The following is an 18,308-nucleotide window of genomic DNA, read 5'->3' on the forward strand; positions in this document are numbered from 1 at the left end:
TTCCAGTTGAGCTATTTCAAATCCTGAAAGATGATGCTGTGAATGTGCTGCACTCAATATGTCAGCAAATTTGGAAAACTCAGCAGTGGCCACAGGACTGGAAAAGGTCAGTTTTCACTCCAATCCCCAAAAAAGGCAATGTCAAAGAATGCTCAAACTACCGCACAATTGTACTCATCTCACACACTAGCAAAGTAATGCTCAAAATTCTCCAAGCCAGGCTTCAGTAATATGTGAACCATGAACTTCCTGATGTTCAAGCTGGTTTTAGAAGGGGCAGAGGAACCAGAGATCAAATTGCCAACATCTGCTGGATCATGGAAAAAGCAAGAGTGTTCCAGAAAAACATCTATTTCTGCTTTATTGACTATGCCAAAGCCTTTGACTGTGTGCATCACAATAAACTGAGGAAAATTCTGAAAGAGATGGGAATAGCAGACCACCTGACCTGCCTCTTGAGAAATCTGTATGCAGGTCAGGAAGCAACAGTTAGAACTGGACATGGAACAAGAGACTGGTTCCAAATAGGAAAAGGAGTACATCAAGGCTGTATATTGTCACCCTGCTTATTTAACTTCTATGCAGAGTACATCATGAGAAATGCTGGACTGGAAGAAACACAAGCTGGAATCAAGATTGCCGGGAGAAATATCAATCACCTCAGATATGCAGGTGACACCCCCCTTATGGCAGAAAGTGAAGAGGAACTAAAAAGCCTCTTGATGAAAGTAAAAGAGGAGAGTGAAAAAGTTGGCTTAAAGCTCAGCATTCAGAAAACGAAGATCATGGCATCCGGTCCCATCACTTCATGGGAAATAGGTGGGAAAACAGTGGAAACAGTGTCAGACTTTATTTTGGGGGGCTCCAAAATCACTGCAGATGGTGATAGCAGTCATGAAATTAAAAGACATTTACTCCTTGGAAGAAAAGTTATGACCAACCTAGATAGCATATTGAAAAGCAGAGACATTACTTTGCCCACTAAGGTCCATCTAGTCAAGGCTATGGTGTTTCCAGTAGTCATGTATGGATGTGAGAGTTGGACTGTGAAGAAGGCTGAGCGCTGAAGAATTGATGCTTTTGAACTGTGGTGTTGGAGAAGAGTCTTAGTGTCCCTTGGACTGCAAGGGGATCCAACCAGTCCATTCTGAAGGAGATCAGCCCTGGGATTTCTTTGAAAGGAATGATGCTGGGGCTGAAACTCCAGTACTTTGGCCACCTCATGCAAACAGTTGACTCATTGGAAAAGACTTTGATGCTGGGAGGGATTAGGGGCAGGAGAAGAAGGGGACAACAGAGGATGAGATGGCTGGATGGCATCACTGACTCGATGGACGTGAGTCTGAGTTAACTCTGGGAGTTGGTAATGGACAGGGAGACCTGGCATGCTGCAATTCATGGGGCTGCAAAGAGTCGGACATGACTGAGCGACTGAACTGAACTGAACTGAGAGACTTCACTTTCACTTTCAATAATGTCGGTAAGAATTTAAAGAGGTTTAGTAACATTTGTAAGAGTCCTTTATTGACTATGCCAAAACCTTTGACTGTGTGGATCACAACAAACTGTAGAAAATTCTGAAATAGATGGGAATACCAGACCACCTGACCTGCCTCTTGAGAAACCTATATGCAGATCAGGAAGCAACAATTAGAACTGGACATGGAACAACAGACTGGTTCCAAACAGGAAAAGGAGTACATCAAAGCCGTATATTGTCACCCTGCTTATTTAACTTGATGCAGAGTATGTTATGAGAAATACTGGGCTGGAAGAAGCACAGCTGAAATCAAGATTGCTGGGAGAAATATCAATAACCTCACATATGCAGATGACACCACTTTTATGGCAGAAAGTGAAGAGGAACTAAAAAACCTCTTGATGAAAGTGAAAGAGGAGAGTGAAAAAGTTGGCTTAAAGCTCAACATTCAGAAAACGAAGATCATGGCATTTGGTGCCATCACTTCATGGGAAATAGATGGGGAAACAGTGACAGACTTTATTTTGGGGGGCTCCAAAATCACTGCAGATGATGATTGGAGCCATGAAATTAACTTTCCTTGGAAGGAAAGTTATAACCAACCTAAAACAGCATATTGAAAAGCAGAGACACTACTTTGCCAACAAAGGTCAGTCTAGTCAAGGCTATGGTTTTTCCTGTGGTCATGTATGGATGTGAGAGTTGGACTGTGAAGAAAGCTGAGTGCTGAAGATTTGATGCTTTTGAACTGTAGTGTTCGAGAAGACTCGTGAGAGTCCCTTTGACTGCAAGGAGATCCAACCAGTCCATTCTGAAGGAGATCAGTCCTGGTTTTCATTGAAAGGACTGATGTTGAAGCTGAAACTCCAATACTTTGGCCACCTCATGTGAAGAGATGACTCATTGGAAAAGACTCTGATGCTGGGAGGGATTGGGGGCAGGAGGAGAAGGGGACGACAGGATGAGATGGCTGTATGGCATCACCAACTCGATGGACGTGAGTCTGAGTAAATTCCGGGAGTTGGTGATGGACAGGGAGGCCTGGCATGGTGCGATTTGTGGGGTCGCAAAGAGTCGGACATGACTGAGCAACTGAACTGGAACTGGAAGAGTCCTACATCACACAAAATTAGCCCCACAGCATGCTTGTGGGAGGAGGGTTAGTGGGAAGGAGAGAGACTAGGAGCCATCGAGTCTCTGAAAGCAAGTTGAGTTTCAAATGTTTAGTAAAGAGGGAGATGCCTGGTGTAAGGACTTTTAATCCTTTGTTAATGACATGATAAATTCAGGTGAGAGTCTGTTGTTTTTCACCAGGACCTGGAGCGTATTTACCATGAGTGAGAAAGTAAGAATCCATGGCATGTTGCTCAGTGGAGGCAGCATGCTCCACTCCATTCATCAGCCCTGTCATTCATATCTCTGATTCAAAGATGCTAATCTTCAGTGTTTAAGCAGAGATTAAAAAAACACACAGACCTTTGCTTATGTCGTACAGGAGAGGACAAGAAGAAGCGGGCTTTATGTGGGGAGCAGCAAAGAGCCCTCTAGTCTTTGTTGTGGAAATTGTTGTGGTTTTTAAAAATGGACAAAAGCAAAGTCTTTCTGTTTCTATTTACCAGAAAACAGATAAATATGCTGTCCCCTGCTAGGTAGCAGGGGAATAAAATACAGAGATACTAAGCAAAAGACTTTCAAACTGAAACAACCATCCCTAACATGTCCTAAGTGTCACAATAGTAATCACTGGAACGTTCGTTGGTCTCTTAAATTAGCTTTTTCCCCTTAATTCTGAGTCTTCATGGTGTTTGGAAGGTACAGATCACATTGGCTTACCTCTTTGACATCTTTAATGGTGACAGAAAATGGGGAGATTCAGTGTGGCAAATGCCGCCATTGTGGTGTTTACATGTAAATCATTAGTAAATCTCCACATGGTAGCCTATTCTTTGCCTCTATACAGATATCTTCCTCTGGAATGGTTTTAAGTATGGTTTTATCTGTAGGAAAAGACTATCACATTAAATACAGGAATATGATACTCAAGCTGTACTTTTCAATTGGCCCTGAGGGATAAGGGAGTAAACGGGAGAGCAGCCTTTTTAAAGGGCTGCAGTTTTCATGCTTTACAAAAGCTCAGGATATCTCTTAAATATCCAGAATATGATGTCCGTGATTTTATGAACTTCATTCTTCATTAGTATAGTGTGCAGAAAATGTAGTCAGTGATTTTGCTTGTATGTGTGTGTGAGAGAGAGAGAGACAGAGAGAGAGATAGTTAAACCAGCAAATATCATTAGCCACATTTGGAAGCAAGGAAACAGGTTGATATACCTACCTTCTCAGTCACTTCCTGCTGGCTGGATCCACAGCTCCTTATCTCTGTCCTGTTTTCTTTCTTTACTTGGTAGATGGTTTACCTTTTGATTTCCAACAAGGCATTTGGTTTCCACAGAACGGGCCAAAGAGGACCAAGGATTCAGCCTTCTTAGCCGACCTACAACAGGCTTTGGCCATGATGGAGGATTTGATCAAGTCCTGTGAGTTGGCCATGGACCTGGCAGCAGTCACTGGATGTCCGGTATGTTCTGTAGCAAGTGTTGGGACATTTTAACCAAAGACAGACACAATCCTACAAAGGTAAGAGGTACTGTGGCAAAGTTAGAGAACTGATCTGTGGGGAAGGAATTTGACTCTGGGCAAAGTGACCTAAATTGGTCAGCACACATGTGCTATGGGATTCCAAGCAGCACCTCTGCATTTTTAGGAATCTTGGGTTGTGGTTCTTGGAGTCCCAAATATTGAAACTGATCCACACTCTGGAAAAAGCAGGAACTCAAGGATCAGAGCATATTGGGCAGGAGAAAGTGCTAAAGGAGTTATTTATTTTCTCACTCATGGCACTATTAAAATATTAAGGGCTTTTCCTTCTTTAGCTTTATTTTCTCTGTGAAAATTGCTTTGAAAATGAATCCTGAGTGAACATCTAACCTCATTTTACATCACAGATCCAAGAAGAGGTCCAACGAGCATATACTGTATATTCCTTAATCCATGTGCTTAAAGAAAAATATCAAAAGAGGGAGTGCTGGGGACTGGGTCATCTCAACTCTGGCATTAGAGTTAATCCCAAGCAGGCCAGACCCAGGCATGCTAGGCAAACCGTCCTCTAAGACTGTGTGATCTCACTGGGGCTGGGGCATAATTAATATACAGCTGGTTTTGCTGTGAAATACTCTAAATTTTGACTCAGATTTATTTGCTGTCATTGTCATAACAAATTACCACAAGCATGGCAGCTTAGAATAGCACAAATTTATTATCTTATAGTTCTATAGGTCAGAAGTAGAACATAGTCTCACCAGGCTAAAATCAAGGTGTCTGCCTTCCTTTCTGGAGGCTTTAGGAGAGAATATTTCACTGCCTTTTCCAGTTTACAAGGGCCAGCCACATTCCTCCACTCATGGTATCTTTCTCCATCTTTAATACCAGAAACAGTGTGTTGAGTTCTTCTCACTTCACATCACTCAGACCATCTCTTCTATTTCTCTTCCCTATTGGAGTATAATTGTTTCACAATGTGTGTTAGTTTCTGCTGTATAGCAAAGTGAAATTAGCTATACGTATACATGTTGGTTAGTTGCTAAGTCGTGCCTGACTCTTTTGCAACCTCATGGACTGTAACCCACCAGGCTCCTCTGTTAATGGGATTTCCCAGGTAAGAATACTGGAGTGGGTTGCCATTTCCTTTTCCAGGGGATCTTCTTGACCCAGAGATCGAACCGGTGTCTCCTGCTTGGCAGGATTCTTTACCACTGAACCACCCAGGAAGCCCATACATACACATATATCCCCTTTGTGGTGTTTCCTTCCTTTTTAGGTTACTACAGGGCATTGAGTAGAGTTCCCTGAGCTGTACAGTAGGTTCTCATTAGTTATCTATTTTGTAAATAGTATCAACAGTGTATATGTGTCAATCACAATCTCCCAATTCCTCCCCCCCTTTCCCCTTGCTGTCCATACATTTATTTTCTACGTCTGTGTCTCTATCTGCTTTGCAAACAAGATCATCTATACTTCTTCCACTTTTAAGGACTCTTGTGATTACACTGGGCCTAACCGGTTAATCTATGATAACCTCCATATCTCAAATTCAGCCAATTAACAATCTTAATTCATTTGTCATGTAACTTAACATAGTCTCAGTCTCCAGGGATTAGGACACAGGCATCTTTGGGAGGCTATTATTCTGCCTCTCATATGGGGATCAAGTATTCAAAGAATTATATTTCAGATACTTTCCTTCTCTTTTCTTCCCTTTCATTTTTACCTGGATTTAAAATTCTATTTATTGAGGTCTGGATAGATGAAATGACCCTTTTATTTCTTTCCTTGTCAGAAATCAAAGCAAGCAAATTAATTAGGGCCAAAAAAAATTCCTGTAATTTTTTATTTCCCTCCCTCCTGGGTTTTCTCTGGACAGCATCTCAGAAACGGCTACACTGGGTTTGCTGAGATCTGGGCAACGATGCTGTTACTGTCCCCTGGGACTCCAAAACACTCTCTGCTTACTACTGATACATGATTTAAGAGGGTATTCATGAACCATGCGGCGTGGGGTGGAGGGGATTGTTTTCTTGATAACGGTTTCCTTCTTTGGCTAAGGAAAGTCAAGAGAGCAACTTGTTTAATCGTTTGGAACATCTTTCTGTTCTTTTTATCTTTGAACACATGTCAGCTAACCATATTACATCCATTTTCCTGAATCAAAAGAATATCCTGAAACCTGTACTCAGAGCAGGAAACTCCCAGCTATTATTCTGAGTGTAAGTAACATACAAAGAGGAAGTTATGAGAAAAAAATGATTAAAATGTGAGTAAATAGCAATCTACTCTGATTTCACTCCAAACTGGTTTGCAAATAACATGAATGAGTTTATAGAATTTTAGAGATTTTTTAACACCAGTGCAAAGAACTTTTCTTCCCCATGTGTCCTCAGAACATATACTCTATGTTTTCTTTCTCACTAAGACTTTAACTTCCTTTATATCTAGTAATGTATCCTGACAGTCTTATATAATCCTACTGAGTTATGGAAGAGCAGACATTGGATTTTTCAGCTTTCTGATTCAGGAACAGGTCCATGAAAAGAAGAGTTAATTCATCCCAATCATGTGGTGGTTATCAGCTAGGACTATTTCTTTGATCTCTTCGCTTCCTATCCAGGGTGCCAACCTCTCAACATATTCTTCATCTGATTCTGTTTAGAGTTTACTAACAACTCAAGTACTATTAACTCAGATCTAGCGATTCTGAGATTCTTTGCATCAGCTTCATAGAACTTTATTACAAGATACTTACAGTCACGTGTTGTAGGGAGAGATAAACTCAGACCTTAACTTCTTAATTTATCTACTTGACATCCAATATTAATTTGGTTTTGTGAAGGAAAGAAATGGAAGTTTTGGGTGAGTTCATAATTCAGTTCAGTTCAGTTCAGTCGCTCAGTTGTGTCCGACTCTTTGCGACCCCATGAATCATAGCACGCCAGGCCTCCCTGTCCATCACCAGCTCCCGGAGTTCACTCAGATTCACATCCATCGAGTCAGTGATGCCATCCAGCCATCTCACCCTCTGTCGAGTTCATAATTAAAACAACTAAAAAAATGCCCTTCTGATATTTACATTCTTTCCCTTTTGTGTACACTCAGTTTTTGGTTTAATTTAATCACAGAAGCTTAAAACAGTTTTTAAGAAAGTTTGTTTTGTGGAACACTGAGATGTCATTTACTTCTCTCTCCTTGCCAAAAAAAAAAAAAAAAAATTGCCCCCTGTTTAATCCAATGCATAAAATATAGATGTATTCTGAGTTCTTTTAAATTCTGACTTGCCAGGAACAAGTTCCAAAGTTGAATAGTAACGGTTGAATGAAATATATTTATTTTCTGGAACAAATTTATTCAACAAAGGAATTATTTTTATTACAAATTTACTGTGGGCCAGGGCCAGGTATTTTATTTTATATTTTAGCTCCTGCTCTCCTTGCCATAGTGTTGGCTGCAGAAATTAGGGTGAGTAAATAATCTTGATGACTCAGCAGAATTGCCTTGGGCTTCTCACAACACCTATGTTAAAGGGTGATTGTGAGGAGTAAATGAGGATTAATTAATGTCAGATGGTCTCCTCCATATGAAAAACAATGGCCTAAAAAATCTAGTAAATGCTGCCATTTTCATGTGTGGACATTTTGTAAGTAAGACCTCTGATGTAAGAATTTCAAATGTGACATTAAATAATAAGGCACCCAGCACCATGCCTGGGTGGTGGTAGATGCTGAATATAGAACCCAGTGCTGACTTATTTGGGTTCTTAATCAGGCTGGAAAGGAAGGAACCCCTTTGCTTCTGGCAATTGTAATCACAGACCCCTGTGTCCCACAGCTTCTGCTTTTCATTTCTGGATCAAACTTTGTGCTAATTCATTTATCCAGATGTTTCCTGCCTCTTTGCGCAAAAATACATAGCTCTATCCCTTTAGCTGTTGTTGCCAGGAGTGAAAACCTGACCACTGAAAAGAGGTCTCTTCCCTACATTCATACTCTCAGCCAAATTCTTCATTTGGTTGATATGCACTGTGCTGTGCTGTGACAAATCGCTTCAGTCATGTCCAACTCTTTGCAACACAGTGGACTGTAGCCCATCAGGCTCCTTTGTCCATGGGATTCTCCAGGCAAGAATACTGGAGTGGATTGCCATGTCCTCCTCCAGGGGATCTTCCTGACCCAGAAATCAAACCTATGTCTCTTACATCGCCTGCATTGGCAGGCAAGTTCTTTACCCCTAGCACCACCTGGGAAGCCCCTTGGTCGATAAAGTCACATTTTAAACTCTTACATCAGAGCTCTTACCTACAAAATGTCCACATATGAAAATGGTTCAGTTCAGTTCAGTCACTCAGTTGTGTCTGACTCTTTACGACCCCATGGACTGCAGCACTCCAGGCCTCCCTGTCCATCACCAACTGCTGAAACTCATGTCTATTGAGTGGTGATGCCATCCAACCATCTCATCCTCTGTCATCCCCTTCTCCTCCTGCCCTCAATCTTTCCTGGCATCAGGGTCTTTTCAAATGAGTCAGCTCTTCGCATCAGGTGGCCAAAGTATTGGAGTTTCAGCTTCAACATCAGTCCTTCCAATGAACACTCAGGACTGATCTCCTTTAGGATGGACTGGTTGGATCTCCTTGCAGTCCAAGGGACTCTCAAGTCTTCTCTAACACCACAGTTCAAAAGCATCAATTCTTTGGCACTCAGCTTTCTTTATAGTCCAACTCTCACATCCATACATTACTACTGGAAAAACCATAGCTTTGACTAGACGGACCTGTATCAGCAAAGTAATGTCTCTACTTTTTAATATGCCATCTAGGTTTGTCATAGTTTTCTTCCAAGGAGCAAGCATCTTTTAATTTCATGGCTGCAGTCACCATCTGGAGTGATTTTGGAGCCCCCCAAAATAAAGTTTCTTACTGTTTCCATTGTTTCCCCATCCATTTGCCATGAAGTGATGGGACCAGATATCATGATCTTAGTTTCCTGAGTGTTGAGTTTTAAGCCAACTTTTTCACTTTCCTCTTCACTTTTATCAAGAGGCTCTTTAGTTCTTCTTCACTTTCTGCCATAAAGGTGGTATCATCTGCATATCTGAGGTTATTGATATTTCTCCCAGCAATCTTAATTCCATTTTCTGCTTTATCCAGCCTGGCATTTCACATGATATACTCTGCATATAAGAAAATGGTAGCATTTACTAGATTATTTTGCCATCATTTTCCATATGGAGGAGACATCTGACATTTCATTAGCTTATTTGTTTGGGGGAGCCCCTGTGTTGTATCTCTGAGCTCACACCCATCAGATTCATCAACACACCAAAGTGGGTGTCACAGCATTATATCACTAGTAGAAAAATGCGTTGGGGCTATATTTATTTCCTAAAGCTGTCATAGCAAAACACCACAAATTGGATGGCTGAAAAAAACACAAAAATTTTTTCTCTCACAGTTCTGCAGGCAAGAATGCCAAAATCAAGGTGTTGGTAGGCCCATGCTCCCTCTGAAGATTCTAGGAAAGAATTGTTCCTTGCTGGTCTTCTGACTTTGTTAACTTAGAGCTGCATCACTCCAGTTTCTGCCTGTTGTCCTGCCTTCTCTTGTGTGTGTCTCTGTTTTCTTTTCTTATAAGGACATCAGTCACTGGATTAGGGCCCACCCTTATCCAGTATGACCTCATTTTAACTAATGACATCTGCAAAGAACATATTTCCAAATAAAGTCACATTCTGAGATCCTGGGTGGACATGAGTTTGGGGGGAAGTACTGTTCAAGACAGTTCAGGGTCATCACTGACCTTCCTCACATGGCTGAGCATTTAGTTTCATGTCCTTCCAGGCCTTCCTCACTAACTGTCAATAAATGATTCAATACTTTTGGGCACAAATATCTACAAAAGTCGTGCATGTGGTCTCTGATCTTGGGACCAACTCTTGTCTGATTGGAAAGAAAGGATACATGTGGTTGAAAAGATGGCAACAGGTCATCCTTGGTCTTGTTCAGAGCAATCCCCCTACCCTCTTCCCTTTGGAAGCAGAGGGCCTCCACACAGGCATGCATCCATGATGGTAATATATGGACACCCTGTCCTTCATCAGTGCTATACAGAGCATATGCCCTCAGCCACCACAGAATGGGCCTCAAGCATTGAGATGTCCGATCCCATCACTAGTGTGGTCCTGAGAAAGTTGATGCAAGATAACCTGAGTAATATGCAGCCCATCTCTTCCAAGTCATCCCCCAAAATACAGCAATTTCCTCTAGTAACTCCAGTGATGACAGGCTAACTGGAAAAGGCAACCATATTGCCTCAAGAAGAGTCAGAACAACTACAGGAAAGGGGTCATGGATGTGGGAACTCAACAATTCTAGGACACATAGCAACTCTAGGGCTTTGGCCTGGGAAATCAGCTGGGATTCTCACCAGTGTGCTCTACCTATACATGCCAGGTATGTCCTCTCTTCTCACTGCCCACTGACTGGTTTCCCCCTATCAGTCTCTTTTCCTCTTCCTCATAGTTTCTGGTGACTTACTTTCTCCATAACTCTTTTTCCTTATCATTTGTTCCAGCTCCAGCCCTCTCATAACACATCTCACAGTTACAATTCCTGCTGCTTACTGCTTCCCCCTCAGATCTCCTCAGTTCTCACAGGGATCAGACTGGCCATCTGGCACATCTTTTTCACACCAGGCCTTTGTGGTCAGGGACTGGCCCATCTCTGGATTCACATCCTTTGTTCAATCACAACTATGGCTGTGGGAGGGATGAGAAGTATAGAAGTTGTAAAGAATAAAAACATTGCTGCCAAGGGTGGCCTCTTCAGCCTCTACAGTCCATGCCTTGGCAGATACCTTAGTTAACATCACCCACCCTCTGCAGGTCATCAGAGAGTATAACCGGGTTTATTTCCTGCTTCCCCATTCTTCTGGCCTCTTTTAGAATTGCTTTTAAAAGCTGTGATGGTAAAAGGAATCCAGATTGGAAAAGAAGTAAAACTCTCATTGTTTGTAGATGACATGATCCTCTACATAGAAAACCCTAAAGATACCACCAGAAAATTACTAGAGTTAATCAATAAATGTAGTAAAGTTGAAGGATATAAAATTAATACACAGAAATCCCTTGCATTCCTATATACTATCCAACCAGTCCATTCTAAAGGAGATCAGCCCTGGGATTTCTTTGGAAGGAATGACGCTAAAGCTGAAACTCCAGTACTTTGGCCACCTCATATGAAGAGTCGACTCATTGGAAAAGACTCTGATGCTGGGAGGGATTGGGGGCAGGAGGAGAAGGGGACGACAGAGGATGAGATGGCTGGATGGCATCACTGACTTGATGGACACGAGTCTGAGTGAACTCCAGGAGTTGATGATGGACAGGGAGGCCTGGCATGCTGTGATTCATGGGGTTGCAAAGAGTCAGACACGACTGAGCGACTGAACTGAACTGAACTGAACTGAACTGAACAATAGAAAAACAGAAAGAGATATTGAGGAAACAATCCTATCCACCATTGCAACAAAAAGAATAAAATACTTAGGAATAAATTTACTTAAAGAAACAAAAGACTTATGAATAGAAAACTATAAAATGCTGATGAAAGAAATCAAAGAGGACACAAATAGATGGAGAAATATACCATGTTCATGGATTAGAAGAATCAACATAGTGAAAATGAGTATACTACCCAAAGGAATCTATAGATTCAACGCAATCCCTATCAAGCTACCAACGGTATTTTTCATAGAACTAGAACAAACAGTCTACGGAAATACAAAAAAACGTGAATAGCCAAAGCAATCTTGAGGAACTATGATGGAACTAGAGGAATCAACCTGTCTGACTTCAGACTATACTACATAGCTACAGTCGTTAAGACAGTATAGTATTGACTCAGAGACAGAAATATAGATCAATGGAACCAAATAGAAAGTCCAGAGTTAAATCCACACACCTATGGACCTTATCTTTGACAAAGATGGCAAAAATATATAATGGAGAAAAGACAGTCTGTTTAACAAATGGTGCTGGGAAAACTGGTCAACCACATGTAAAAAAATGAAACTAGAACACTTTATAACACCATACACAAAAACAAACTCAAAATGGATTAAAGATCTAAATATAAGACCAGAAACTATAAAACTCTTAGAGGAAAACAGAGGCAGAACACTCTCTGACATTAATCACAGCAAGATCCCTTGTGACCCACCCCCCAGAGTAATGGAAATAAAAACAAAAATAAACAAATGATACATAATTAAACTTAAAATCTTTTCACAACAAAGGAAACTATCAGTTCGGTTCAGTTCAGTTCAGTCGCTCAGTCGTGTCTGACTCTTTGCAACGCCATGAACCGCAGCACACCAGGCCTCCCTGTCCATCACCATCTCCCAGAATTTACTCAAACTCACATCCATTGAGTTGGTGATGCCATACAGCCATCTCATCCTCTGTCGTCCCCTTCTCCTCCTGCCCTCAATCTTTCCCAGCATCAGAGTCTTTTCAAATGAGTCAGCTCTTTGCATCAGGTGGCCAAAGTATTGCAGCTTCAGCTTCAACATCAGTCCTACCAATAAACACCCAGGACTGGTCTCCTTTAGGATGGACTGGTTGAATCTCCTTTCAGTCCAAGGGACTCTCAAGAGTCTTCTCCAACACCACAGTTCAAAAGCATCAGTTCTTCAGTGCTCAGCTTTCTTTATAGTCCAACTCTCACATCCATACATGACCACTGGAAAAACCATAGCCTTGACTAGATGGACCTTTGTTGGCAAAGTAATGTCTCTGCTTTTTAATATGCTATCTAGATTAATCATAACTTTCCATCCAAGGAGTAAGCATCTTTTAATTTCAAGGCAAATTGGAAGTGGTCAAACAGGTGATGACAAGAGTGAACATCGACATTTTAGGAATCAGTGAACTCAAATGGACTGGGATCGGTGAATTGAACTCAGATGACCATTATATCTACTACTGTGGGCAAGAATCCCTTAGAAGAAATGGAGTAGCCATCATAGTCAACAAAAGAGTCTGAAATGCAGTACTTGGATGCAATCCCCAAAATGACAGAATGATCTCTGTTCATTTCCAAGGCAAACCACTCAATATCACAGTAATCCAAGTCTATGCCCCAACGAGTAATGCTGAAGAAGCTCAAGTTGAATGGTTCTATGAAGACCTACAAGACCTTCTAGAACTAACACCCCCAAAAGATGTCCTTTTCATTATAGGGGACTGGAATGCAAAAGTAGGAAGTCAAGAAATACCAGGGCAAATTTAGCCTTGGAATACAGAATGAGGCAGGGCAAAGGCTAACAAAGTTTTGCCGAGAGAACACACTTGTCACAGTAAGCACCCTCTTCCAACAACACAAGTGAAGACCTTACACACGGACATCACCAGATGGTCAATACTGAAATCAGATTGATTATATCATTTGCAGCCAAAGATGGATAAGCTCCATAAAGTCAGAAAAAAAAAAAAATGACCGGGAGCTGACTGTGGCTCAGATCATGAACTCCTTATTGCCAGATTAAGATTTAAATTGAAGAAAGTAGGAAAAACCACTAGACCATTCAGTTCTGACCTAAATCAAATCCCTTATGACTCTACAGTGGGAGTGAGAAATAAATTCGAGGGATTAGATCCGATAGACAGAGTGCCTGAAGAACAATGGATGGAGGTTCATTGTATAGGAGGCAGTGATCAAGACCGTAGTGAGGAAAAGAAATGCAAAAAGGCCAAATGGTTGTCTGAGGGGGCCTTACAAATAGCTATGAAAAGAAGAGAAGTGAAAGGCAAAAGGAAAAAGGAAACATATACCAATTTGAACGCAGAGTTCCAAAGAATAGCAAGAAGAGATAAGAAAGCCTTCCTCAGAGATCAATGCAAAGAAATAGAGGAAAACAATAGAATGGGAAAGACTGGAGATCTCTTCAAGAAAATTAGAGATATCAAGGGAATGTTTCATGCAAAGATGGGCACAATAAAGGACAGAAATGGTATGGACCTAACAGAAGCAGAGGATATTAACAAGAAGTGGCAAGAATACACAGAAGAACTATACAAAAAAGATCTTCATGACCCAGATAATAACGATGGTGTGATCACTCACCTAGAGCCAGACATCCAGGAATGTGAAGTCAAGTGGGCCTTAGGAAGCATCACTATGAACAAAGCTAGTGGAGGTGATGGAATTCCAGTTGAACTATTTCAAATCCTGAAAGATAATGCTGTGAAAGTGCTGCACTCAATATGCCAGCAAATTTGGAAAACTCAGCAGTGGCCACAGGACTGGAAAAGGTCAGTTTTCATTCCAATCCCAAAGAAAGGCAATGCCAAAGAATGTTCAAACTACTGCACAATTGCACTCATCTCACATGCTAGTAAAGTAATGCTCAAAATTCTCCCAAGCCAGGCTTCAACAGTATGAGAACTGTGAGCTTCCAGATGTTCAAACTGGATTTAAAAAAGGCAGAGGAACCAGAGATCAAATTGCCAACATCCACTGAATCATCAAAAAAGCAAGAGAATTTCAGAGAAACATCTATTTCTGCTTTATTGACTATGCCACAGCCTTTGACTGTGTGGATCACAACAAACTGTGGAAAATTCTTCAAGAGATGGGAATACCAGACCACCTGACCTGCCTCCTGAGAAATCTGTATGCAGGTCAAGAAGCAACAGTTAGAACTGGACATGGAACAATAGACTGGTTCCTAATTGGGAAAGGAGTATGTCAAGGCTGTATATTGTCAAACTGTTTATTTAGCTTATATGCAGAGTATATAATGAGAAATGATAAACTGGATGAAGCACAAGCTGGAATCAAGATTGCCAGGAGAAATACCAATAACCTCAGATACACAGGTGATACCACCCTTATGGCAGAAAGCAAAGAGAAACTGAAGAGTCTCTTGATGAAAGTGAAAGAAGAGAGTGAAAAAGTTGGCTTAAAACTCAACATTCAAAAAACGAAGATCATGGCATCTAGTCCCATAACTTCATGGCAAATAGATGGGGAAACAGTGACAGACTTTATTTTTCTGGGCTCCAAAATCACTGCAGATGGTGGCTGCAGCCATGAAATTAAAAGACGCTTGCTCCTTGAAAGAAAAGCTATGGCAAACCTAGACAGCATATTAAAAAGCAGAGATATTACTTCGCTGAAAAAGGTCCATCTAGTCAAAGCTGTGGTTTTTCCAGTAGTCATGTATGGATAAGAGAATTAGACTGTAAAGAAAGCTGAAGAAGAGAGTGCCGACGAATTGATACTTTTGAACTGTGGTGCTGGAGAAGACTTTTGAGATTCCCTTGGACTGCACAGAGATCAAACCATTCAATCCTAAAGGAAATCAGTCCTGACTATTCATTGGAAGGACTGATGCTGTAGCTGAAACTCCAATACTTTGGCCACCGGATGCAAAGAACTGACTCACTCATTTGAAAAGACCTTGATGCTGGGAAAGATTGAAGGGGGAGGAGAAGGGGACGACAGAGGATGAGATGGTTGGATGGCATCAGCAACTCAATGGACATGAGTTTGAGGAAACTCTGGGAGTTGGCTATGGACAGGGAGGCCTGGCGTGCTGCAGTCCATGGGTCGCAAAGCGTCAGACACACTGAGCGACTGTACTGAAGTGAATGACGATCCTATATGCAAGGCAGCAAAAGAGACACAGATGTAAAACACAGACTTGAACTCTGTGGAAGAAGGTGAGGGTGGGATAATTTGAGAGAATAGCATTGAAACATGTATATTACCATAGGTAAAACAGATGACCAGTGCAAGTCTGAAGCATAAAGCAGGGCACCCAAAGGTACTCTGGGGCAACCCAGAGGAATGGAGTGGGGAAGTAGGTGGGCGTGGGTTTTAAGATGAGGGGAACACATATTTACCCATAGCTGAGTCATGTCGATGTATGACAAGTGCCATCACAATATTGTAAAGTAATTAGCATCCCATTAAAATAAATTAATTTTAAAACAAAAAGCTGTGCCGGCACTTCCCTGGTGGTCCAGTGGGTAGGGCTCTGCACTCCCAGCGCAGGAAGTCCAGGTTCAGCGCAGTGGGCTCAGCATTTGATGCAATGATCCTTTATGAAGACCCATGGGAGAAATTTCTTCCATGTCTTATTAACAAGTTGATGTGCTTTTCCTGAACAACTGGTTTGGATAAGTCTTCAGATATAATGAATTGTATAGCTCTCCATATTTCCTTGTGTACTGCCTGCTAGATCAGAGCCTAGTCTGCAGCAAGTTCACATGGCTTTATTGTCTGTGTTTTATGTACATCTTCTTCATCTTATTGTTTTAAGCTCTATTTTTTTCTTCACCCTAATCTCCTTGGTTATTTTCTGTCTGCCTATTTTACACAGAAAATATATATTTTATAAGAACTGGACATGGGACAACAGACTGGTTCCAAGTCGGGAAAGGAGTATGTGAAGGCTGCTTACTTAACTTACATGAGAAACGCTGGGCTGGATAAAGCACAAGCTGGAATCAAGATTTCTGGGAGAAATATCAATAACCTCAGATGTACAGATGATACCACTCTTATGGCAGAAAGTGAAGAAGAACTAAAGAGCCTCTTGATGAAAGTGAAAGAGGAGAGTGAAAAAGTTGGCTTAAAATGCAACATTCGGCAAGCTAAGATCATGGCATCTGGTCCTATCACTTCATGGCAAATAGATGGGGAAACAATGGAAACAGTGAGAAACTTTATTTTGGGAGGCTCCAAAATCACTATAGATGGTGACTACAGCCATGAAATTAAAAGATGCTTACTCCTTGGACGGAAAGTTGTGACCAAACTAGGCAGCATATTAAAAAGAAGAGTAATTACTTTGCTGACAAACGTCCGTCTAGTCAAAACTATGGTTTTCCCAGTAGTCATGTATGGATGTGAGAGTTGGACTATAAACAAAACTGAGTGCCGAAGCATTGATGCTGTTGAACTATGGTGTTGGAGAAGACTCTTGAGAGTCCCTTGGACTGCAAGGAGATCCAACCAGTCCATCCTAAAGGAGATCAGTCCTGAGTGTTCATTGGAAGGACTGATGCTGAAGCTGAAACTCCAATACTTTGGCCACCTGATGCGAAGAACTGACTCATTTGAAAAGACCCTGATGCTGGGAGGGATTGGGGGAAGGAGGAGAAGGGGATGACAGAGGATGAGATGGCTGGATGGCATCACTGACTCATGACATGGTCATGAATTTGAGTAAACTCAGGGAGTTGGTGATGGACAGGGAGGCCTGGCATGCTGCAGTCCATGGGATTGCAGAGTCGGACACAACTGAGCAACTGAACTGATCTAATTTTTGAAATGAGATGGAGTATAAATCAATTTTTAAATAGAAACTACTGAATACAGTTGTTCCTGTGGCAGATATTAAACATCTTCTTTTGCCAGCCTTGACTAAACATATTTCCTGCAGTATGTATGTCTGAGTAATATAAATTAAATGGTTATAAAAGAAGACACCATTCACTGAGGGCTGGAGTGGTTACATTTAAATGGGTGCAGGAAGTATGTGGATAGAGTGAGTAACTTCTCACAGATCCTTATGAACCCATCACCCACCTGTCTTAGTTGCAGTCAAGCTGAGTTTGTGCAACCTGCAATAGGAACATGATGCTTTTAGGAGAGAAGGCCTTGAAACTGGGGTTCTTACTCCTCAGTGAGGACTTCACTCACCACATTTACCGCATATAAATTTTATAAAGGAAAAAGAGGAAAACAGTACTGAAATTATGACACACACACCATAAAAATGATTCGAATTTATTGCCTTGAGCTTTTTATTTTAGACTTTCAGATATACAGTCATTTTAAAAAGGTATTTACAGTTCAATATACATAATTTTTTAATGCCTATTAATGGTACACGAGTTGTTGTTGTTCAGTCGCTAAGTCAGACACGACCTCTTTATGACCTTATGGACTGCGGCACACCAGCCTTCCCAGTCCTTCACTATCTCCTGCAATTTGCTCAAACTCTTGTCCATTGACTTAGTGATGCCATCCAAGCATCTCATCCTCTGTCATCCCCTTCTCCTCTTGCTCTCAATCTTTCCCAGCATCAGGGTCTTTTCCATTGATTCAGCTCTTTGCATCAAGTGGCCAGCCAAAGTATTGGAGCTTCAGCTTTAGCACCAGTCCTTCCAATGAAAGTTTGGAGTTGATTTCCTTTAGGATTGACTGGTT

General features: G+C 41.4%; 1 protein-coding gene across 7 annotated transcripts in view; it reads left to right on the forward strand.

Moving 5' to 3' along the window:
* The window catches only part of MCF2L2 (MCF.2 cell line derived transforming sequence-like 2), a 288,114-nt gene that overhangs the window by 230,613 nt on the left and 39,193 nt on the right, over positions 1 to 18,308 (forward strand). For all 7 annotated transcript variants that reach the window (XM_042233901.2, XM_027957913.3, XM_060419927.1 and 4 more), the window contains one exon: positions 3,933 to 4,058. In XM_042233901.2, coding sequence (XP_042089835.1) covers positions 3,933 to 4,058 — 126 coding nt within the window. The remainder of the gene's footprint in view (positions 1 to 3,932; positions 4,059 to 18,308) is intronic.

Source organism: Ovis aries, chromosome 1 (assembly GCF_016772045.2).
Source record: "Ovis aries strain OAR_USU_Benz2616 breed Rambouillet chromosome 1, ARS-UI_Ramb_v3.0, whole genome shotgun sequence".
NCBI lineage: Eukaryota > Metazoa > Chordata > Mammalia > Artiodactyla > Bovidae > Ovis > Ovis aries.